The sequence below is a fragment of the Panicum hallii genome, chromosome 5, assembly GCF_002211085.1.
Source record: "Panicum hallii strain FIL2 chromosome 5, PHallii_v3.1, whole genome shotgun sequence".
Classification (NCBI taxonomy): domain Eukaryota; kingdom Viridiplantae; phylum Streptophyta; class Magnoliopsida; order Poales; family Poaceae; genus Panicum; species Panicum hallii.
This window is the reverse complement of record NC_038046.1, coordinates 12,755,716-12,779,972: the sequence shown is the minus strand read 5'-3', so window position 1 is coordinate 12,779,972 and position 24,257 is coordinate 12,755,716. Positions and strand designations below refer to the sequence as shown.

At 48.1% G+C, this 24,257-nt stretch overlaps 3 protein-coding genes and 1 pseudogene across 5 annotated transcripts; 2 read left to right on the top strand and 2 right to left on the bottom strand.

Annotated features, from left to right (window-relative positions):
- Positions 1 to 102: 102 nt before the first annotated feature.
- Positions 103 to 2,724, bottom strand: LOC112894363 (peroxiredoxin-2C). The gene is made up of 3 exons (XM_025962046.1): positions 2,475 to 2,724; positions 1,339 to 1,418; positions 103 to 534 (listed from the first exon to the last, which is right to left on the bottom strand). The coding sequence occupies exons 1-3, from the start codon at positions 2,627 to 2,629 to the stop codon at positions 281 to 283; spliced, it is 489 nt and encodes a 162-aa protein (XP_025817831.1). The 5' UTR covers positions 2,630 to 2,724; the 3' UTR covers positions 103 to 280.
- On the top strand, positions 2,628 to 6,855 carry LOC112892436 (annotated as a pseudogene).
- A 10,246-nt stretch (positions 6,856 to 17,101) lies between these two features.
- LOC112894388 lies at positions 17,102 to 19,443 on the top strand. 2 transcript variants are annotated; one of them, XR_003228980.1, is made up of 3 exons: positions 17,102 to 17,542; positions 17,976 to 18,976; positions 19,102 to 19,443. XR_003228980.1 is itself a non-coding variant. In XM_025962085.1 (2 exons), exons 1-2 carry the CDS (start codon positions 17,183 to 17,185, stop codon positions 18,708 to 18,710), a joined length of 1,095 nt encoding a protein of 364 aa, XP_025817870.1. In that variant the 5' UTR covers positions 17,102 to 17,182; the 3' UTR covers positions 18,711 to 19,443. The 2 variants fall into 2 exon arrangements, 1 of the variants encoding a protein (XP_025817870.1); XM_025962085.1 differs by having other exon boundaries at positions 17,976 to 19,443.
- Positions 19,444 to 20,100: 657 nt separating this feature from the next.
- On the bottom strand, positions 20,101 to 23,974 carry LOC112894634 (probable glucuronosyltransferase Os01g0675500). 2 transcript variants are annotated; one of them, XM_025962401.1, is made up of 4 exons: positions 23,619 to 23,974; positions 22,474 to 23,441; positions 21,184 to 21,433; positions 20,101 to 20,787 (listed from the first exon to the last, which is right to left on the bottom strand). In XM_025962401.1, exons 2-4 carry the CDS (start codon positions 23,391 to 23,393, stop codon positions 20,617 to 20,619), a joined length of 1,341 nt encoding a protein of 446 aa, XP_025818186.1. In that variant the 5' UTR covers positions 23,394 to 23,441; positions 23,619 to 23,974; the 3' UTR covers positions 20,101 to 20,616. The 2 variants fall into 2 exon arrangements, with proteins under 2 accessions (XP_025818186.1, XP_025818185.1); XM_025962400.1 differs by having other exon boundaries at positions 22,474 to 23,449; positions 23,619 to 23,973.
- Positions 23,975 to 24,257: the final 283 nt, after the last annotated feature.

Here is a 24,257-nt window from a genome sequence, read left to right as displayed (position 1 = left end):
TGGTGATTGGCCAACAGAGGACATGCGTTCCTGTCCCGATCTACTTGGCGCATACAAACTGCATTGCTTTTCACGGTTCATGGTGCGCACAACGCCGGCGAATATGACACACGAATACCATATGGTGCATGACCCAACAGCGGTAACAGCCTCCAAAAGTTTCGTCTAGTGTACATGGAACTGGATCTTGTCCATCGACAAGTTATTCGCGGTGTAGCAGGCGAGTTCAAACTAGACTGACGTCGACAACATCGCTGCGCTTTTACAAGAGCCGAAACTCCTACAGCGCTTTCAGGATCTCCTCAGCGCCAGAGATTGTGAACTGGCCACCTTCCTCGATGTTTGCGACGGTGACCTTGAGGTTGTCGGCCAGGAGAGCAAACCGTCTTGAGCGAATGCCCAACCCTTTCTCTGTAAGGTCAAGCTCGAGACCGAGTGCCTTGGTGTAATTCCCCGATCCATCAGCAAGGAACTTCACGTGCTTGTTCTCAGGGTACGTCTTTGCCCATGCCTTCATGACAAAGGGGTCGTTAACTGCAAACCACAACATAGTGAGTTATGTACTATTCTTGCCCAGGTACTTTTGATCAAGGTTATAACCTATAAGCATCACACAACGAATTAAGTGGTACTCAATTCATTATTTCTAACAGGACAGTAGCTTCTGGATTAGTGTCTGACATTATCAAAGCAGCCTTGTTGTCTCCTGGCACTATGGCAGGAAGCCAGGAACTATTTAAAGGATTTGCATTGCATCACAATGCTTTATGTAAATAACCAACAAAAGACATGACACCATTGTGTGCTGTCACAAGTTCACAACAGAGCTACCTTAGGCTAATCACAATGGGGGTTTTATGGCGAGTTTCATAACATTAATTACCATAACATATCAGCATTTTTGATGATGTGGCACTGATTTAACGAGGAAAGAGAAGGAACCAGTTTCATCCCCACGACACTCTGCTAGCTCGTTTCCAAGACGTTAGAAATGACGACCACTGTGACCGCCGTTGTTTCATGGGAGATCCCGTGCGCCAATAGATCAACTAGCATTTAATTACGCTGGTTACCTTTGGAAACAGTGAAATAGTGAAATGAAACTCTCCATTGAGACATAGTGTTTCATTCATCCTCCAAGCTGACGTGGCATTCTTGGAAACAGGATATGAAACCCCCCATTGTGATTAGCCTAACAGCCATTCAGAGCAAATTAAATGCCACGGTTTCTGAAAGCAATTTTAAGTCTACCTTCTACGAACATGGTTCGTGCTCAAATCAAGATATATATATAGAGAGAGAGAGAGACATAGAAGCAAAGATAGGACAGCAACCTACCACTGATAAGCAGGATTTCATCTACACCCTTGGCTTTGAGCTGCTCAGCCTGTGTAATGAAGCCTGGCACATGCTGCATGCTGCATGAAAGAAACAACACAGCCTGAGTACTTGGCTTTCCACAAAATCAAAAAAGATGCACAGATACAAGAGCAATAAAAAACTCAAAGCACATACAGTGACTTGCAAATTGAACTCATAATCGTAAATAATCGCAAAGAACATACAGAGCTCGACCTGGTTAGTTTTGTAATATGTCTCCATTTTCAATTCACTAGGTTTTGTGTCAGTAACTGTACACAGGTTTACTGCTTCTACAAGTAAACAGGTAATAGTTACACGTGTGCTCACCAGATCAAATGACCAACGGTTGGAGCTATATAACTTTATAACAAATTACCACTTGAGGTGGTCAATAGAGAGAGAAAAGCCATAATATAACCAACATCCCAGCCACGTAATTTGTGGGAAAAACTTTTTACAAGAAATGAGACCCAACTACTTGGTTCACCAAAGTATGAGGGAAATTTTTTTCGATAACTTTTTAGCACACAACAGAAGAGACCGATGATTTCTGGGCTCCAACAGTTAGCCTACAATGGAAACAAGTGAACATTTCACCAGACCGATGCACAACTCTTACGGTGAGGATTATGCATTTGCTCTTTATTTTTTTACAATTCACCACCTAATTGAAAGTTGTAGTTCTGGTCCTAATGAAAAGTTGTGCTAATTGGACCAGAACGACTAGTTGGACTCCAATTAGCACAGGAACTAGTACTAGTGGGGAGTGGGGGAGTCGAGCTGGATTTTGGGTGGTGAAACCAACTAATTTCCGAGCACGAATAGAGGACGCGAAGCTTCCCGTGGTCGATCTGTTTGCTTGAAACTCAATCTCTAGTATCCATTCCGAATCCGAACTATCTCCTAGAGAACCACGAGTCCCAGCAAGACCTAGACAGATTTATCACCCCCCCCCCCCAACCAAAAAAAAAACACAGGGCCGAAACCCCAGTCCCATTCCCGCTAAAGCGAAGCCACACATGACCAAAAAGCTACGAGATCTCCGAGGAAGCGGGAGGGGAAGACGGAAGAGACGGAGGCGGGAAAAGGGTGCGGGGCAGCACGGAACAGACCTGCAGGTGGGCGTGAAGGCGCCTGGCACGCCGAAGAGGATGACCTTCTTGCCGGCGGCGAGCGCGTGGACGGAGACCTGCTGCAGCTGGTCGCTCTCGTCGAACCAGCCGAGCTGGCCGTCGGGGAGGGAGTCGCCGACCGCGATCGGAGCCATGGCCGCGCCGGGGGATGCAGACGGGGACTCGACTGCGGGCAGTGGTGGAACGGTTGGTGGGCAGATGGCCTTCGCTTCGCCTCCCTCTCCCTGGGGTATTTGTGGGAGCCTGGGAGCGGGGTGACAGGCGCGTGGCCCCCCGTGTGAACGCATTAATTTTGGGGAATCTGATGCGGTCTGCGAAGCGAGCAGGCCGGGTCCGGGGAAATTGGACTTTTTCAACTTTTTTATTCGGGGGTCAGACTAGCCGCCGGCTGAATTCCCGAAGAAAAAGATATGTTTCTCTAGTTTGCAGTTTGCACCGTCGCTGGGGCATGTAATTTTTTTTTTGGCAGGATCCAGGACACCGGTAAGGCGATAATAGGTTGAAAATGAAATGAAGTTATTCAAAAAAAAATGGAATGGAAAGGTCTCGCTGTGCACGTGTGGATCGGGCGATCGGCTAGACGAGAGCTCCGTCACGGTACGCGCGCCCGTGCTTCCGTTCGTCGCCACGCGACGGGCTGCTACGAAAACGGCCGCCCCGGTGCCGGGCCCCCCACCGTGCCATTCTTCTCGCTCAAATTAAGAGCACCAATCCGTACTGCGCATGTACTCCAGGTAAATCCATTATGGATAAGAAGAAATTTATAGTATAAATTTTTTCATGAACTGACTAAAACTAAAAGATTCAAGAAAGGAAAAAGATATTAGGATATTTTTTATATGTATATAAGTTGTTAAACAGTAGTTATTCTTTTTTCGTTATGGTAGTGCACGGCGGAGCTTGAGATCCTCGTCGCAACGCTACTTCCTAGCTCCTATCTGAAACGTTTGTCCGTTTTGCTTGTGCAATTTTGGTCGGTCAAACATTTTCTAACCTTACGCATGGATATTTGGAAAATTTACAGATCGACCGATAACTCATGGTTGGTGTTACTAAAGTCACTATAGGAATATTCTACAATGTAATATTTAAAATAGCGTACCTCTTGGTAAAAATCAAAGTACCATGTTGAATACCATAGCCATGGCTTGAACGATATATATTCATAATCAGAGGTAATAGTATTTTCACTATGTGCCATAGGAGTATAGACCTAGGGCCACCACTGATGTGAGGGTGTGATATATAGGACTAATTTGTTCTGGAAGAAAAGAGGGCATGGTTAAGCCGATCCTACCCAAAAATCCAAGTGGTTCACTGGAAAATAAAATACTCATCAGGGGGCCATTACACGGCAGAGTACTAATTCACGCTATAATACCTCTAACGCGGTCTTCCTTGCTGCCGCACACATCGTGTTATACCACGAACAATAATTTTCACTGCTAAAGCAGTCTTATAACCCGTAGCGATATATTTTCATTACTACGTAGAATAATGGTAAAAAAATATGCCTGACAGCATACTTGATAGGGAAAAAAGGCGACGTATTACAAAATGGAGAGAGAATTTCTGCATATTAACTAGAAGGAGAAAAGAAATAAACGAGGGAAATGGATATAAGAAAGGAAACAAAAGAGAGCAAAAAGGCCGATGAGCCCTGCAGCTTCCTCCCTCAGCGACGGTAAAAATCGCATAGAGAAAATGCTAATTAAAAAATAAAAGGATATTGCTGGAAAAAACGTCGGCAGCAGGATTCGAACCTGTCTCCTTAACCACTCGGACATATCGACGGTTTTTGTATGGACATGCGAAATAACATATAGTTTCGAAAATCAGCAACTACATCTGTTTGCTTGGGAGATTTTAACAGTAATCTCTGTATACGATTTCTGAACCAAAAGAGGGCCGGAGAGCGAGGCCACGTCGCCTGTTTTTCCCGACCGTTGGATCGGCCAGCGGACGGTCAAATCATGCAAACCTAGGATTCTTTTTGCAAAAAAGCCCTTCTATTTATTGGAAATCAACCCGCAGTCTATCTACGACCTCGAGCGACCCGGTCCGCCGCGCCGAGCCGCCGCAGAGGAGGACAACGGAGGAGGAGGAGGCACATCGGACGAGGACCTGCCACGCCGCAGCGCCTCCCGCCAGGCCGCCACGCGCGCCGCGCCGAGCTGCCGCCGGGCCACCAAGGAGAAGAACGGAAGAGGAGCAGCCGCCGCGGAGGAACCGCTGCGTCGAGCTGGCCACCGAGCAGCCGCGCCGAGCCGCCGGGCCTACCTCGGTCGCGCGACCCGGCATCGTGCCTCCGCCTGGCGTGGCCTGGGCCGTGGTCCTGCGCCGCCGCCGGCTGCCGGGCCTCGGCCGCGGCACGCCCTTTGCCCTGGGTGCAGCGCCGCGCCGGCTTGCCCCGCGTGGCCTAGCCGGCCGCTCGCCGCGCTGGAGGACGCGAGAGCCAAAGGGAGACCATGCCATGAATGTGAATAATGGATGAACGCGGAAAGAGGAGAAAGCAAGAAGATAGGACAGGACAGCTCACAAGAAGAAATAAATGAACCTATGGTCCGCTGTCGTCCGCTGCTATCGCCAGCGTAGACTATGGGCGTGTTTGGAGCTCTACCTAAGCCGCCACCGCCTAACCCTAGGCATGCCACGCAAAGTTAGGCATGCGTTTGGATGCTATACTAAGGTTAGCGCGCCACGGAATCTGAGGCGCGCCACAGCTCACTCGCCACGCAAAAAAACGCCGCGACTGCGGCGCTCGATTTGGCCGCCACAACCAAATCGCGCCGCAGTCTCCTCCCTCCACCGTCCGTGCCGCCAGGTACTGCCCTCCCCCTGGTCCGCCTCCTCCGTCCGCCCCCCTACGGAAGCGCCTCCGCCCGCCCGCCCCCCCCCCCCCCCCCCCCCGCGCGCGGACGCGCCTCCGCCCGCGGGAGGTGGTGGTCCAACTCGTGAGAGAACCATTGTATGGGATGAGGATCAAACTAAGTTTATGCTTGGTTGGTATATTGATTATATAAAGGAGCAGCATGCTGGTTTTAAGCTTAAAAAACAACATCACTTTAAGTGTTCTGAAGCGCTGAATAGCGCAATTCAACATGGGGGTAACTGTTGCTCAAGTTGAGAGGCATTATAGGCACTACAAGAAAAATTGGAAGTTCATTGCAACAGCATTAGGCAAGAGTGGGAACTCCTTTGACAGCTCAAGGTCTATGGTCATCATGTCTGAGTCAGATAAGGCTAAACTATGTGTATGCTATTTTTCTCAATCAATTTTTGTTATCATTGGCTAATTTATAAATGTACATTACTAACATTTTGCAACTTTGTGCAGGATAGGGTAAGAAGACTCCTCACCAAGCCTATAAAATTTTTCAATGAGATGCAAGAACTCTTTCAGAACAGCAGTGCGGATGGTTCGCTTGCTATGGATGCCAACACTTGTATGAATGACACCCAAGATGACGAGGATAATGATTATGATGATGATATTTGCAATGACTTCTCCAACTATGCTCAGGTGAGGATGATCTAGGTGATGATTCTGACACTTTACCTTCTCCTATAAGTGGTCAGCCTGTTATGGCTTCACAATTGGCTGATCTAAGCTCATCTAGCTCTGGAACGAAGCGCCCAAGAAGTGAGGGTCAGCCACCTAAGAGAAATGTGAGGCCAAGGAGCCGTATATCAAAGGTTGGAGATACAATTGCAGCTACTTTGGTGGAACTTCAAAAGGAAATGAAGAAGCCACCGCCCCCTCCACTAGCTATGCGTAGCTCTGATGATATATTATGGGAAAGGCTTGAACAGATGACATTAACTACTGACCAAAAGTTGATGGTTGGAACATATCTAGCAGCCAAAGAACAAAAAGGTATGCGTGGTTTCTTATCGGCTTCAGCTGAGGTAACATTTCAGTCACGGATACTCAAGTTCCTTAGCGATGCGGGGCTGTGAATTGGCTTGGTGTGGGTGCTGCTATTTTGTTGAAGTGCTCAGGTATTACACATATGTTGTATTCTGGCTGTCATTACAATTACTATTTGCATTTGGTTAAGCTGATTTATTTTACACTTGTAATAGATTCATCGGAGTACTCAAGATGGGTGATGCGAATGGAGGCTGACCGCTGTGAATGGAGGCTGACCATAGGAACTTTTGTTAACTGCTAGTGCTCTACTATTTTGTTAATCAGCACCATTGTAAACCTGATTATATGGAGCTGGTGAAAACTATTGATAACTGCTTATATGGGCTGTTTGTAGAGCATTTCTTCTAGGCTGATCATAGAGCATTTTGCTAATACTCTATTATTGCTGCTATGTTCAAGTATTATGGAGCTGTTATGAACCATCGATCTTGTGATGTTAAGTAATATTTCTGCTATGTCCAGAATTTGATGGCTTCAGCACTCTTTTTTTTGTTCCTAAAGCTATTTGGAGCTTATTATGTTCAAGAAGACTCATGCATAAGTTAGGCGTGTTACCAAATAGATGCCACACGTGCCTAACATTAGGCGTGGCAGGGCATCAAACACTTACCATACTTTTCTTCAGCATGCCTAACCTTAGGCGCGGCAGTACACCAAACACATGCCTAAGCATGGCTGCTTAGGCACGCCGCACTTGTGGCGGTTGCCTAACCTTAGACGGTGGCGGCTTAGGCAACTCTCCAAACAGGCCCTATGGACCTATGGTCTGTGGCCGAGCCACCTCACACTGATCTCACCACGAGCCTCTTTGCCTGCTGCTGGGACCAAAGTCCACCGGGGACACCGCCCATTGACTGTAATAATATGACAAAACACAGGCCCTGCTGCAGTGCGCTGGAGGTGTCCAGGTCCCCGCGTGAACTTGATGGGCCAAAAGAGCGACTAGCCTGCGCCACACGTTTAAAAGTCCCACGCAGACAAAACAAAAATTATATTTATATTCTCAAAAAAAGTTACATTAGTCTCAATTCTTGCTATCCATACGAGGAGGCATATTTCGCCTAAGCCCTAATTTTTCATATGAATTACAAGGTGCATATTACGCAAATTACCAGTACTTACTACGATCCGGCGCACTTAAAGTTCTTGACCAATTCTTCCACTACTTTACAATTATGTATGAAAATTACAACAATAAATAACCATTTTTTATTGCACAATTTGAAGCTCAACATTACTTGTCCCCCCAATTGCAGAGAGTACGAACAGCACGTCACCTACCGAGAGGATACGTACATGCCCAAACAAGAATGCAAACTGAAAAAACAAATAAACACGTACTACAAAATACAACGCATCTACAACTCAAATGGCCCGTCCGCTGGCCACACGCGGCAACGCCGCGACCATTTCTAGTGTAAACGGTATCTGAAAGCACTGGTAATGGAAACAAATTAAGCGATTCCTGATATTGTTTGGTTCAGCTTCGTAATGGAAGTAGACTGCTGCTGGAAGAAGAAACATGCTAGCATCTGCTATTGACCTATCTATATCTTCATCTTAAGGTGCAGCGAGGGGAAGCAAACGCAGAAGGGAGCAGCAAGCCAGCAATCAAGCGCACTTGGCTTTGCAGTGAACACATCGCGCGGCCGATGCTGCCGGCGGTGGGGATAGCGCAGCTTCATCACAGTGGCATGCGAACAAGAAACTACTTTCATTGCAGCGCGCGGCCGCCTCCAGCGGCAGCGGTGATAGCACAGCTTTGCCACAGCAGCGTCCCAACGAGAAGTGACTTGCTCTTGATCCCCTGTGCAGGGCGGCGAGACATAGATGAAGGGGGCTCGAGCGCTATTAATGGCGGTGCTGCATTGAGCACGATCAGCCGTTGACACCCAAGCGCTAAAGGATTTGGCTAATTTGACGGATTTGCATACTCGTGCTATGGCCGGTATGTTGCTCCTGGTCTAATGGAGTGCAGTCACTCCATTAATGGTGGCCACGAGAGGGGAGAGAGGAGCTATAGACCGTATTGTGGCGGGGAAACTCGTGCTCACGGCTGCATTGAGCAGTGAGCACGCCAGGTGGGCGGAGGGCCAAGCTCAAAGCCGCGATGGAGTATGACATATGCGATGGTGTCTGGTGAGAGAAGGAGGGATCCATGCACGCATGGAGGAACAGTGGGCAGTGCTGCATCGGGCTGTCGGGAGTCGAGGAAGACGATGCCTCGCTGCAGCGGTGTCGCATAACACTTGGCTCGGAGGGGTAACAGTTTTCCACTAGCCTGTATCGCTTTACCTGGATACACATTATGGCGGACCCAAAACAAACAAATTCTAACGCAATCAGTTGCTGCTGCAATCAGATTACGTTACATAGCGACGAACCAAACAGCACCAAAATTGGAGGGTTATCGGCCCACACCAAGGTGGCAGGGTGTGTTTTGCTCAAACTCTAATGCCATCCTGGCTACTCGCTAGCCTCCAGTCAGCTTTCTAGAGAAGGGTGGACTAGCCTATTTCTTTCCAGAGCTCTGATGAACTTGCATATCTGTGCAACAGGTTTCGTCATGCAATGTCGTAGTTCTGTTATTACTTTTGCAGTGTAGGAATTGTGTCACTTCTGTATTTTCTTTTTGCCATCACGATTAAGTTTCATGTGTCGGAATTCTGTTACTTTTGCGTTCTGCTAGAACAATCTGCTACAAGGAAATTTACCAAAGTAGATACTGTTGCTCTGCATTAAGTATAAGTCGAAATCGTAATAACGGATATCAACATGGCAAAAGCCACTTATGGGAACCTACAATTCTTGAACTTGAACATTAGTAGCGCGCATTAACATTCTGTTCCTCCTACAAACAATCAGCTATCTAATCAGGTCAGCCTAACTCCATCATCAATTTCCGATCGATGGATTCAGTTCAACTGCGGGTTCTGGAAGTGTTCATGCGGCGCAAGGCAGTTGCACCGGGCCTGCTTGTCCCTTTTGACGACGAGTACGTGCAGGAGGCTGTCGTCGCACAGGGCCGAGCCCAAGAGCCGGACCCGGCGCTGCACGAAGGCCCAGATCTCGACGGCGTCCCTCTCCTTGAAGCTGCACCGGCGGATGAAGTCGAGGTACCCTTCCCCCTTGACGATCGTGCCGCGGCTGCTCTCCCACCGCGACATCTGCAGCTCCCTGGCGCCGGCGGCGAGGTCCACCAGCTTCATGCGCAGCCCGCCGTGCACCTTCCCCTTCCTCTTGGGTTGCTTCATCCTCTTGCCCGGCGGTTGCTCCCCCTCGGCGGCGACGTCAGGCTGCTCATGCCTCGGCCGCTTCCGGGGCATCGGGGGTGGGTCGTGGAGGAGGTTGGCGTCGTGGAGCTCGCGCGGGGTCAGGATCGCGCGGAGGCGGCGCTCGACGCCGTCGCTCGGGATGCGGAACCGGTTCTGGTGGCCGTCCAGGTCGGTGCTCGTCACGAACTTCTCGGCGATGAAGTGCACGGGGAGATCGGCGCGGAGCCCCAGCTCCGCGAGGAAATGCCTGCGCAGGCACGGCGGCTCCTCTCTGCCAGCATCAGCAACAAGCGGCGAACGCGCCGTCGGGACCGGCGGAAGCCGGGGCGGGACGGCGGAAAGTGGGACGGCGCTGATGGGCGCGAAGTCGCCGAAGGGCGGTGCTGCCGCTGCCGCGTGCAGAGCCAGCGCGGCGGCGTTGGCGGACGGCGACGGTGTGGAGGTCTCTTCCTGCCGCGCACGCTTGCTGGCGGCGGCGGCGGGGTCGTAGACGACCATCTCGAGAGGGCGCTTGGAGCCGGCGAAACACGGCGGCATCTTTCGGTGCTTTGTTTCTCTACTTCGTGCTAACAACGGCGGAAGGGATTGTCGGCGTCGTTGCCCTTGCCCCGCCGCCGCGATTTATACGGGGCGGGCAACTGGCCATCCTCACGGACACGGAGTTGGAGTCCGACTCGGTTTGGGAGGAGGAAACGCGCCGAGTTCAAAACCGATCTCCGTCGCCGGTGTCGTCGTCTCCGATTTCTTTCACGGAATGGCTGAATACGACTCCGACTCGAGTTGCGGGGAAGACCGACGAAAACGCCATGGCGATCCAAGGCGATCTCTGCACTGGGCCCCCACGAGAATGGGGTTCGGCCCGTGTAGGTCCTAGTGTACGCAATGCATGAATTACAGATAATTGAATTTAAATTTTTCCGGAAGATGAATTTAAATTTAAATTATCACGTTTGTATTCATTGCAATTCAGTGGCGTATTTGATGTCTTGATCAGGATGGCGTTGGTGCCAGCTCTGGTTTCTTAATGGAAACATACATCGTGTGTTGTGTATGAGACAGAGACGGGTGATTTCAAAGTGCAAATGTGTGGGTGGCCACTGGCCCCCAAACTACCACTGGCCCCCAAACTAACACATCATCTTAAGGAAACTAAAATTTGCCGCACAACAGTAGCAGCATGCAGTATCCAATTCATATGGTGAACTCATCGAGTTCATCGTCAAAAAATAAATGCGGTAGCGAACTCATTCGCACACATACAGAAGAACTATATTTGATTGTATTTGAAACACCAAACACACAAGCAGATCATCCAATGACGCAAATACACTGCAAGAGTGCACAAGCCATACTGTATTTCAGTACCCTTTCTGGATTTAACATAGTTATCTGATATGGAAAACTGCAGATAATAGCCCTCTTCCCTCCAAGATGAGTAATTTCAGTTTTATTATATGCTAGTTACAAGACAGAAAATCTACAGTTTATACTAATGCAATTGCACCACACTGAATCTACACCTTATACCAATGCCAGCTTGAAACTAAAGAAAATCCAAACCACAGGATTTGAAAAAACAGAGATATCAAGGAGTCATTTTACTGAAACTGAACCAAAGAGTCATTTTTCAGGAGTCTTCAATTTATTCACCACACACGTACAGCACAGTGGTTTAGGTGCTGTTTGGATCCAAGGGCAAATGGCAAAAGGGCAAATGGCAAAATTTTTGCTCCTGTCACATCAGATGTTTGGACGCTAATTAGAAGTATTAAATATAGTTTAATTAAAAAACTAATTACATAGATGAGGACTAAATGACGAGACAAATCTATTAAGCCTAATTAATCCATAATTAGCAAAATTACGGTAGCATTTGACCTTTTGCACTTTGGGGTGTTTGGATCCAAAAGTGCAAAAAAAGTGCAAAAGAGCAAAAGTTTTGCACTTTCTCTTTCTCTTTCCATTGGATCCGAACAGGCCCTTACTGAAACTGAATGGAAGGAGGGAGGCTCTATGAAGCAAACACAAAGAAATTGCAATGTTTCGATAATACAAAAGATGCAAAAAATTACTGCTAGCCTTCGCAAAGCTGTACAGCGGCAAGAGACCGGAATCTCTTGCGTGAGTTGCAATTCTGCATGAGCAGAAAGCACATCAGGCCGTCTCCGTCGGTGATTCGGACTCCCAAACATCAGGCATGTCGAATTCCTCCAGCTCAAGGTGCCTCTTGTGCCGCAGGTTCATGCGTGTATTCAGTAGGTTGATTTATGCCCAGCAGTGAATGGATATTCATCGAATAGGTATTAAGATTAGAGATTAATCATCAACAAGGTAGAGTTATTTCTTCCATGAAAAAACACTCCTTCCTATTCCTACACCGTCATGAGTTCACGATCGATGGGTTGGGTGCGGGAGGGGGCAGCAGTAGCAGCACCCCGGTTGCTGCTGGTCCTTCTTGACGACGAGCACGTGCAGGGGGCCGTCGTCGCACAGGTCCGCGCCGAAGAGGCGGAACCGGCGCTCCACGAACGCCCAGACCTCGACCACGTCTTTCTCCTTGAAGCCGCACCGCCGGATGAAGTCGAGGTACCCGCGCGCCCTTGACGATCGTGCCCTTGCTGCTGCTCCACCGCGACATCAGCAGCTCCTTGGCGCCGGCGTGGAGGTCCACCAGCTTCACGCGCAGCCCGCCGTGCACCTTCCCCTTCCTCTTGGGCTTCTTGATCTTCTTGCCAGGCGGCTGCTCCCCCTCGGCGGCGACGTTCCGCGGTTCCGACGGCGGCGGCGCGGGATGGGCCTGCCTCGCCCGGCGCCTCGTCCTCGACCTCGGGGTTGGGTCCCGCAGGAGGTTGGCCTCGTCAAGCTCGCGGGGGGTCAGGATCGCGCGGAGGCGGCGCTTGACGCCGGCGCCCGGGATGCGGAACCGGTTCTGGTGCGGGTCCAGGTCGGTGCTCGTCACGAACTTCTCGTCGATGAAGTGCACGGGCAGGTCGGCGCGGAGCCCCAGCGCCTCGAGGAAGTGCCTGCGCAGGCACGGCGCCGCCTCTCTGCCAGCGAGCGGCGGCGGAGGCGGGGGCAGCTGGGGCGGGATGGCACTGATGGGCTCGACGTCGAGGACGTCCAGCGGCTCCCCCGCGGAGTCCGCCGCCGCCGCCGACGTGGTGGCCTCGTCCTGCCGCGCACGCTTGCTGGCGGCGGCGGCGGGGTCGTAGACGACCATCTCGAGGGGGCGTTTGGCGCCAGCGAAGCACGGCGGCATCTTTCGGCGCTTTGGTTCCCGGCGAATCCCTGGCAAGGACGGGCGGAATTGGTTGTGGAATGAGAAGAGGGCGTCGTTGCCCGGCCTTGCCCCCGCCGCCGCGATTTATATGAAGCGGGCAACTGGCCATCCTCACGGACACGGCCACACGGGGTTGGAGGAAACGCGCCGAGTTCAAAACCCTTCTCGGCCGCCGTGCCGTCGCCGATTTCGTCCACGGAATGGTGGAATCCGACTCCGATCTGGGTTACGAGGGACCGAAGGCAACTCGAATTTAGGACAGAAAAAAGGTTTGAGGTTCGCAAGGTACTCTGAGCTCAGCTTGTCGCAGGCTCGACATGGATGCAGAAGTAGCTCTTGAGTTTTGACTTGCGACGAACATGATTGAGTTTTTTTAATCTAGTATGATTTTGGTTAAAATTTTGCTCATGTATCAACACATAGTTATTTTTTAAGGTAATGGAATGCATCAGCATGTGCAACTGTGCAAGTGCAACGACCAAGGCCTTGAACCAGACATATCAACGGCTAGTGTTAGGAGCTATCTAATTTACGGGCGACCGTACGGTCGATTTCTGACCAGAACTACCGTATGTGTCTAGTTTTCACGTATCCTTTTCTTTCTTTATTTTGATAAGAAACTATATACATAAAAATTATATACAAATATTTGTATACATAAAGTTTGATCAAATGGTAAAGATAAAATTATAAAAAGAGAAAAATTATATAAAAGCTCAGAAACAAAAAAGTTCGTAAAAAATTGGGGAAAATTTGTAAAAATTTGAAACAAACTTTCGGTGAAACTTAAAAAAATCTAGAACAAAATTTTAGGAAAAAATTTGGGAAATAAATTTAAGAACAAATTTGGAAGAATAATTTCGGGAACAAAAATTTAGAAGCAAAAAAATTGAAAGCAAAAACTTAAGATCAAAATTGGTAGACAAAATTTTTAAAAATAACTTTGCAGAACGAAAAATCAGAAGCAAAAATTTTGGAAGCAAATTTAATATCTAGTTTGGAAGAAAACTTTCGAGAACAAATTTAGTCACCGGTTGAAGCTAGGCAAAGGAAAAGAAAAATAAAAAGGGAAGAAAATAGGGAGGGGAGCTCCTGTTATAGAATAACTCTTAGGGAGTGGGATCGACCGTAAGTTTGAAATTTACGGATGACTGTAGATTCAACATCGGGCTGTTGTTACAGCTCATATTACCTCCATTTGCACTGTGCAGCAGCTTTACAGTTATAATATTTACATCCATGCAGGAACGTTTAACAGCCATGTAGGAACTTTTGTAATAGCCATTGATCGTTTAACAGTTCATATCAACGTTTAATTGCCGAATTGGGTTCTTTTGTAAATTTCTGCATCTAACAGACAATCCAAATTGAAATTCTCAAAGATTGATTCTGCGAAACTGCATTTATCCTGAACGGATCGCAATGGAGAGAGGTACACACTGTAATTTTGCAGTGGCTCGAGATCATAATAGTTGCAGATAATAAGCACAGCAAAAGCTGGAGTGTAAGAAATACACTGCCTGAACATTATTCTGCATTTCTGCTAGCGGATGAACATTCGATTTCGTATGTTACCCCACCAAAAAAAATCTATCGCTGACAAAAAAAAGAAGAAGAAATCAACCGTCTAATTGGTTCCTGCCTACGCCATCACGAGCTCATGATCGATGGATTGACCGCGGGTGCAGGAGGGAGGAGAGAGCGGTAGCAGTAGCGCACCGCGCCGGCTGCTGGTCTTTCTTGACGACGAGCACATGCAGCAAGCTGTCGCCGCAGACGTCCTCGCCGAAGAGGCGGAACCGGCGCTGCACGAAGGCCCAGACCTCGACGGCGTCGCCCTCCCTGAAGCCGCACCGGCGGGCGAAGTCGAGGTACCCTTCTCCCTTGACGACCGTGGCGTGGCTGCTGTCCCACCGCGACAGCAGCAGTTCCTGCTTAGCGCCGCCGTCGAGGCCCACGAGGTTCACGCGCAGCCCGCCGTGCACCTTCCCCTTGGCCTTGGGCTTCTTGATTTCTTGCCCCCGACGGGGCCGTCCTGAGACTCCTCGCGCGGCTCCCGGCAGGAAGAGGAGGTTGGCGGCGTGGAGCTCGACGGGGGTCAGGAGCGGGCAGAGGCGGCGGATGGCGCCGTCCCTCGGGAGGCGAAACCGGTTCTGGTGCGGGTCCACAGGTCGGTGCCCGTCAGGCGCTTGTCGTCGATGAAGTGCACGGGCAGGTCGGCGCGGAGCCCGAGTCCCTTGAGGAGATGCTCGCGCAGGCACGGCGGCTCTTCCCTGCCGGACACGGGGGGCAGCTGCTGGGGCGGGACCGCTGAAATCGGGACGGCGCTGATGGGCTCGAAGTCGCCGAAGGGCGGCGGTGCCGACGCCGCGTGCAGGAACAGAGCGGCGGCGTTGGCGGAGGACGACGGCGTGGAGGCCTCCTCCTCGTCCTGCCGGGCGCGCTTGTTGGCCGCGGCGGCGTAGACGACCATGTCGAGGGGGCGCCTGTTGGAGCGGCCGGAGAAGGGCGGCGCCCTTCCGAATTCGCCAAGCGGTTGCGAACTTGCGACGCGGAATCGAATGAGGAGAGGCGTCGCCGCCGCGCGCGCGCGCGCGCGCGCTCTCTCTCTCTCTCTATATATGTATGTATATATGTATATATATATATATACATATACATACATATACATATATACATACATACATATATATACATATATACATATATATATACACACATATACATATATATATATACACACACATATATATATATATATATATGTGTGTATATATATAGGCAACTGGCCATGTGCCGGCTGGCTCAGGGTCTCAGGGAGTCGGAGTCCGACACCGACTCGGTTGAGGAAGCGCGGCGAGTTCTCGGCCGCCGTGCCGTGTCCTCGCCGATTTCATTCCCAGAACAGAACCTTCCCAGAACCAGAATGGCTGAATGCCTGGATCCAACTCCGATGCGGCACCGGCATGAGCAATGTATCTTGTCGAAGCGGTAAACAAGAGTGGAACCCAAAAGAGCTGCTGTAAATAGCTATATAAAATTCCACAATAGTTACTTATAGGGTAGGAAACAAGGTGGGTTCTCTTAAGATAAAAAGATCACTATTTTTCAGCATGCAGTAGCTTTCCAATAGTTTATTCCTTGTTGCCTGGTAGTAAACTTGCTACCACGCTACAACAGTACTATCCACTCTTATAAGACTAATCATAGTGGGGGTTTCATATTCTGATTCCAAGAACGTCACATCAGCTTGGAGGATGAATGAAATACTATACCTCAATGGAGAGTTTTATTTCACCGTTTCCAAAGCTAACAAGTGTAATTAAATGCTAGATGATCTATTGACGCACGGGATCCCCCACGAAACAACGGCAATCACAGTGATCGTTTCACACCATTTCCCACGTCAGCTATCAGAGTGTCATGGGGATGAAACTGGTTCCTTCTCTTCCCTTATTAAATTAGTGTCACATCATCAAAAATGCTGATGTGTCATGATAATTAATGCCATAAAACTCGCCATGAAACCCCATTGTGATCAGCATAATGACCACTACCTGGTTTTTTAAGCACATTACTGGTACGGAGTTCAGGGCTCCAGGCCCGGTTCAATGCAGGGAACTCGGGCCAAATGCTACGGGCCTCCACGAACCAGGGATTCCGGCCTGTGTCGACAACTCAACATGTGTGTGTGTGTGTGTGTGTGATTTGTGAATCGTGTTACTCGCTAGCAGCCACTACTTACTCCAGCTCTTCAGCGCCATGCTTTATGTGTTATTAATCAGGATGGTAAAAAAAAATACGTACAAAACATACGCGATCCAAAAACAAGGTAGTGCTTCTTCTTATCTTTCATTTTAGGTCAAGCTTTAATTACTAATACTTCTCCAGTCAGTTCACCATTGAATGTTTGTAAATTTTAACATGGACAAAAATGCTTTACGTTTGGTTTTTCCTATTTGAATTAGTTTGGTGCAGGGAGATCCGACCAATCCACATTTTTTAGTTTTTTATAAATTTAATTTTCCATCCAAATATTAAAATACATTAGTAAAACATAAAAAGAAAAGAAAAAAAAAGAAAGCAAGATTATCTTCTCCCCCTCTCCTCCGGGCTCCGGCCCTCCCTGTACTTAGGACAGCTCTGTCTGTCCGGGGGCCGAGCGGCGGGCAGCGGCAGGCAATGCAATGAAGAAGAGATGCTCGGCGTTGGCCTTGGCGTGCGGCTGCTAGGAGCTGCTGCCCCTGCGCCCCCAGTTCCAGCGCCACCAGGCAAGGCCCCCCTTCCGCTCTCCTCCTCCTCCCTCCGCCGCCGCTCCTCCAGCTGGTGGTTCTCCAACGGCAACGCTCGTGAAAGGGACAGCGCCACCGCGAGCACGAGCAGCAGGGCGGCGAGAAGGAAGTGGTGGTCCGACCCCGAGCTCAACCAACAAGAGTACGGCTACTCTTATCAGGAGGAGGAGGAGGAGGAGGAGGACGGTTTCGGGGACGATGATGAGGCGGCGTTCCCCGGCTTCGGCGGTGGCGCGGAGCTGTTCGACGAGCCATGGTTCTCCAAGGTCTGCCACGTACTATACGAGATTTCAGTTTCTAGCTAGTATATCTCTCGTTGCGTGCTTGAATCTTGACAGATCCATGCGTTCCTTCTGGTTTAGTATATACAACTAGAGAGGCTACCTGCAATCAAATCAAATCAAATCATCCGTCCTTTTTTGAGGAATTAAATTACCAGAAGCATCTATATATTTCTTTCCCGTAGTAGTACAACGAAATCAAATCGTTATCCTGTTTTTGGGAACTCAACTGACAACTAGTGATACGGCAATCGATTAACCCACCTTCGGCATCAGCTTCTGCTCCTGCTTGTTTCATTTCGTCAGTAATTAAGCATGCATGAGATTTCAGTACTGTAGTTGATCAATCAATCATCGTGCTTCATTGTTGTAGTAAGTGAACTGATGAATGCCCTGCTTTGCTATGCTAAATGCCTAGGTCTTTAAAACATATGGGTTCCTGCTACCGGTGATGCTGGTGTCAATGCTTGTTGCCACGGGGCCCAAGGCCTTCCTTATGGCCATGGCGATCCCGCTTGGCCAGTCAGCCATATCATTTCTCCTCGACGCCATATGGGGAAGGAGAAGAAGCAACCGCGATGACAGGTGGAGGGGGCCCTTCCAAGAAGTAGATGACGAGGAAGAAGAAGATTACCCAGAGGATGCCACCGACTTTGCAACAGGTGGTCGAGGCAACAGATACAGCAGAAGCAGCAGCTATTATGAGGGGAGAGGGAAGAGGAGGCGGCAGGACAACTCCCAGTCATGGGTTTCTAACGATTTTGCTGATGCTGATAGCAGCACCAAGGGCAGCAGCAGTGAAGATGGCAAAGGCAACAAAAGCAGTGGCAACTTTGGAGGATGGGATGAACTACTGAATGACGATAACTTTGCTACCCAGGAGAAGAGGAGGAGGAGCTCATTCTCAGATGGCAACACTGATTACATCAAGAGACCGCGATCTGCAGTGACTGAGGACACAGATGCTGCTGCTGCCAGCAGGGGAGCAGGACAGGGACTAGGAGCTCCCCCAGCAAGGATGAGAATGAGACGACAACGAGGAATGCCAAGAACGATGGGACTGGGCAGTACCAGGTACAAGCAGGCGCCAATCTTGATGCGCTTGTTGGTGGCAGTCTTCCCGTTCCTGGGGTCATGGTTCAGGCTGCTCTAAATAGTAACATAGCATTGCGGCAGTTCTGTATGTATCTTGTTTTATAGTTTGTGGTGGCTAACTCATTCATGAATTCAGAGAAAGAATAGTACAGGTGACCCTGTGGCAGAAAAGGAAGCATTATGATCGTGAAATTTCCTTCATCTCATGTACAAGCAGTTGCAGAATTTGGGTCAGAAGGAACACATGATTCAGCCGCAGGCAGCAGCCAAATGAAACCAAGGAACAGAAAGAAGCAGCAGCGTGGAGAAGATCAATCAATTCAGGTGGTGTTCCTGCAGCATCAAAAATTGCAGCATCAGGGGGATCTACGGCTGCATTCTTCATTGAAAAAATTGCAGCATCAGGGGGATCTACGGCTGCATTCTTCATGAACCTTTTTTTTTGGCAGGATCAGGTTTGCTGCTGCTTATGCATGTGCGAAGCTTTGCTTCCTTGTGCAGCTGATAAAAATATATGTGGTTGCAGTGAATATGAACTGGTAGGAGCAAAGCGAGCAATCTATGTGTTGATGTAAAGCTGTTACTCTTGCGCAATGCTCTGTGTAGTTAGTGATTGGCTGATGAATGGAAAAAGTGTGAGCGTATTCATTCTGAAAGACAGAAAATTGGAGGGAGGGGGATGAAAATGAAACATTTTCCCCTCTCATGGTTCCTGTGGATGCATTCCTTGATGTGTATGTATCCTACACGTTGGCAGATGAGAATGAGATCACTGCTATTGTTGACTGCAATGCTGGTCCTGCCGGCCTATATGCTTGATGAGCATGCTTAGTCAGAATCATTGCTCGTTCTTGTTACAGCAGACGAGGCTCTCGTGTACTCCCTCCATCTATTTTTATAAGACACACGTATATCAAAATTTAAATTTTGCAATCTGACCAATAATTTAACTATTACTTTTTTATAATATAAACTTTATATAATTGGATTCGTAATCAAATATACTTTACCATGATTATAAGTTTATAACCATAAGCAATCTTTGACCAATAATTTGACTATTACTTTTTTACTTTTATAATGTAAACTTTATACAATTGGATTCGTAATCAAATATACTTTACCATGATCATAAGTTTATAACCATAAGTGATATAATATATGATAAATGAATGGTCGAAGTGTTATTTGGAAGACCGTGCCATGTTATACTATGCCTTATAAAAATGGATGGAGGGAGTAATGGAGAGATGATTAAGATCTATTCATATGGATGCTTCCTTCACCTTTCGGATATTTGGAGTTCATTATCAATGATGCAGATGCAGAGTTGTTAATTAGCATAGTAGATATACAATCCCCTGCTGCAATTCCATTTGGCATTACATGTGAACTGACCAAGATACACGCAGCATTACTAATCAGTGTCACAAAAAAGAACTCTGATCTGCTATCAAACAATAACACTGCGTTGCAGCTTAATTGCCTTATCTGACATGCTCATCGACCGATTGATTGTCTCCTAGCAACGAATCGAACCACCCTTGCCAAACGCAAGATGTGACATCATCAGTGTCGTGAAATTGCTTTCTTTTACATCTGTAAGGTAATATGTATCGATGTATGTATGTATGTATGAATGAATATATGTATGCATGTATGTAACGAATAGAACAGAAGAGAAAAGAAAAAGGAAGGAAATGTACAAACCTATATCTAGCTTGAGAAGCATGGAGGGAAAGAAAGAATTAACACAGAAAAGAATGCAGCGCAGCGGGGGAGAAAGAAATTTTCTTTTGTCAGGCAGGCTTCTTTGCTTTCAACTGTTGTTACTAGCATCACATTATTCGAACCAGGGTCTTGGCAGAGCAGCTTCGCATGATCCTGGACGCTACCAAGTTCAGGAAGGCATCATCACCATTCCACACTAGGAGGCGCAAACAAAAAGGGCAGCAGCAATGCGGTTAGGTTATAGGCACGACGACATCTAGGTTCTTCTGCAGCAGCCAGCCAGTAGGGTAGTGGAGCTGGGGAGGTTCCAAGTCGAAATTCCAGACCATGACCCGACTGCAGTTGTCCGCGAGGCCTTCCATTTGAGTCTCGTCCTCGACGAGCTTCTCGATGAATCGTGACTCCTGCAATACCACAGTATATGCATCAGACCATCAGTGTATAGATGACTTCTTCATGCACTTTAACAAGGCATCTTTATGTACACTAGTTTTATTCCAGACCTGCGTACAATTCATTGCTGCATACTACACCGACGAAATGGTCCTGTGATACTTACTACTTACATTTGGTTTGTGGTTTATCTCGATAGGTTGTATCTGAGATCAATAGTTCACTGAGCCTAGTGCGTCAATTATATTACAGCTCCATTCAGCAAAGATACTCAAATTCTAGCATGATCTGCTGGCTTAGACTTAGGCAGATAACATCAGCACAGTGGATTAGATTCTATCAAGAAAACCACAATATAGTCGTTTGCTTTGTTTTTGTTTTTCTGAAAATAATAAAACTGAAATCACCTGCAAGCCGCCTCTGCCACCTGAATGGAGTATAATAGACTCTAAAGTGGGGCTGTTCCATCTCTGGGGATCCCAAAGTATAGTGCTGTTGAAAGCAAACCCAGAGAAACCAATTGGGAACCGACGAGGTACACCCCTTCTCTGATTTGTATGCCATCCAGTAACTTGATTACCCCTACAAAGGGGCCCTTCTAAAACCACCCTATACCTGGCCCCAACATGTATTGCTACTGGCCATGTACCAAATCGCCTGCAGAATATAGCACAATATCATGAGGGAACATTCTCGATTGTCACTACAAGAGGGAAAATGCTCATAGAAAGTGGTGACAGTGAGTATTACTGTGTATCAAATAACATATATTTGCATATAAAAATTCAACAAGATACATCCTCCCTCTCCCACGCAACACCACCACATCATCAGGTGGTTTGATGACATAATCCAAGACTGAGCAGGTGACAGCTCATTTAGCGTTCTCGTCACAAGATGACAATTGTTAAAACTATATACGAAGTAGGAGTTTGTAGTCTCCTTTCGTGCCAGGAATCTCAAGGAAATATTATTGCTCTGTACTCTAATGCGGGCAGTTGTTGGACACCTATTATAATTTTTCAGTAACAATTGGACCAGGATGTTCTACTACATTGCATCTTCACACCAAAACGCAGTTAGCTCAATGACTAAAAAAGTAATGCACTTTGTAGGATAATATCTCAAAAGCATCTAAAGTAATCATCAAGCAAGCTTTTATTTAGTGTACAAAGAAGATGAGAAAGCTCTGTTTCCTACTAAAATTCTGAAAAATAAAATACGCTTTAGTATGGTGGGGCGTTATATAAATCTATAGCTCTAGCAAGCACCAGAGCACACAGAAAATAATTTTAAAGTTAGTGGAAAGGAATACTTGGTAAAAGTGGAACAAAAAAGCCAAAAAGGAAGGATTGGATCCCTGCATCAAGGTCCTAGGTCCACCTAAATGCATCTCCATTCATACCAATACACTGCATATCTTTAGGTTCAAGAAAAGTATCCTTTTAGCAGAGTTGATTGTATCATTAAAGTAACTACTAACTAGTATGCACGAGCATATGGTTTACAGAACAGGCAGTTAAAGATTTTAGAACATCAACAGGCAATATACATCACAAAAGGAAAGCATAAGCAAGCAAGCAATAAATTCAAAACATTTTGATGACTATAGTATATCGGTAATCCATGCATAACCAAACTATGTTCAGATTATAAATTCCTGTACCGTAAAGAAAGTGTCAGCACAGAAGTTTCACCTGATTTTCCGCATTTCTTCAAATAAATCAACTGAGTATGCTCGCTCCTCATCAGCAAAATGGACTATACCATCTAAACGGTGCTTCTTTATATGAAAGATTGCATTGTTCTTTTGGCAAACAATAATCTTCCTTATGTTTGTGGTGTTCCGGTTGCAGATGAGATGTCTGTACATAACCCCAGAAGACCTCAGGATCTCCGCTGTTTCACGGGACTGATATGGCCACTCCGCCACAATCCACAGAAGAGGAGGTGGCACATTTTTTAACACATGTGCCAGACGATTCAAGTAATACGCCTGGTGTGGGCGAACAGAAGTTGCTGTGACAATTATCAGCTGCTTCCTCACAACAAAGTCAGAGTCATTAACAGAAGGTACGACATGAGAGGCTTCAATGAAATCCACCTCATCATCCAACATTGCGGGAACTGGAGGACTCTCATCAACCTGTTGTTCTTCGACTGCTTCAGTCTCTGCCGCAAACGGTTCCAACTTTGTACTCTTAAATTCCAGCATTTGTCTGTCAACCACATCTCCGTCAAACGGAAGCATCTCATTTTCAGAGTCTAATTTATTTGATATATCAACAGAGAAGAGTGGTGTGAATCCAATGAAAATTCCCACCAAGAAGCACACAAGCAGATGGACCATGGGTCTCCTCCAGTTCACCCCCTTGGACTTTGGCCTCTCCAAGGACCGAGCGTGCCTGTGAGACGACAAAGCTGCCCACAAAGACTTGAGGCTGCTCGACATCAGGATAGGGTCCAGAGAGGCCACCGACGTCAACAGCCCCCTCATCGCGACGTGGGACTGCGAGTACGCCAGCTTGGGGGACGGCGAGGGATCGAATTCCGACCAGTCCTTAACTGACCCTGCCGACCCCTCCCGCGGCATTGCGCCGGCATTCCTTCGGGCCATTGCAGGAGCTCAGCACCAGCGTCAAGCATGTACAGCACCGGAGTCGAGCTGCGCACCTAACGTGGAGTAAAATTACCAAAAATTACCAGCTATTAGCACTCCACGACGCAGCACATGAATCCAGAACAAAATGGACGGGTCGGAGCATCCTTCCCGGAAGGAAGATTTCAAATTCCACGGAAGAAAAACGAACTATCGATTCAAGCGAAGTAGGGGCTTCCTCACCGACAAAAAGGAGAAAGCACACGATCCCAAGGCGCCGGCGGATCTTCACTCCGCCGCCGCCACGGGGAGACGAAGACGGGAGGCCGAGAGATGGAGTCGATGGCGCGAGGACGCCTGATCCGGGTGGCGGCGCGCCCGGCCGGCCGCGGAGGGGATTGGGACTAGAATCCCAGCCCGGGGACCGTGCGCGTGCCGGATCACCTCATGAGGCAATTCCCTATGGCTACTTCCCTGTTCTTGCCTCCGCCTCGGAATTCGCCCCGGGAGGTAGGGGTTGGTGAGGGTAGAGAGCGAGAGAGGGGAGGTAGAGAAGAGGGAGTTGGAGAGGAGGATGTGGCGGCCCGGTCGCCGTCGGGAAGGTGAGGAAGACGAGAGCCCTCGTTGCATTTAAACCCCTGAGATCCCGGCATTTTAGGATGCCCATTATTGATGGCCATACCTCCTCCAATAGAGTGGACAGTGCTTGTGGCGCGCGCTCAACGCGGTATGGCCAAGGAAAAGACTTGAGTACTCTTGATCTCTTCGGAATAAAATTTCCTTTTGAGAAAAGTGGCAAGCTTATTACATACATTTCTAGTATATGTTTACATTGAATTCTTTTGTCTAATAGGATACTTTACACTATTGACTATATAAAAT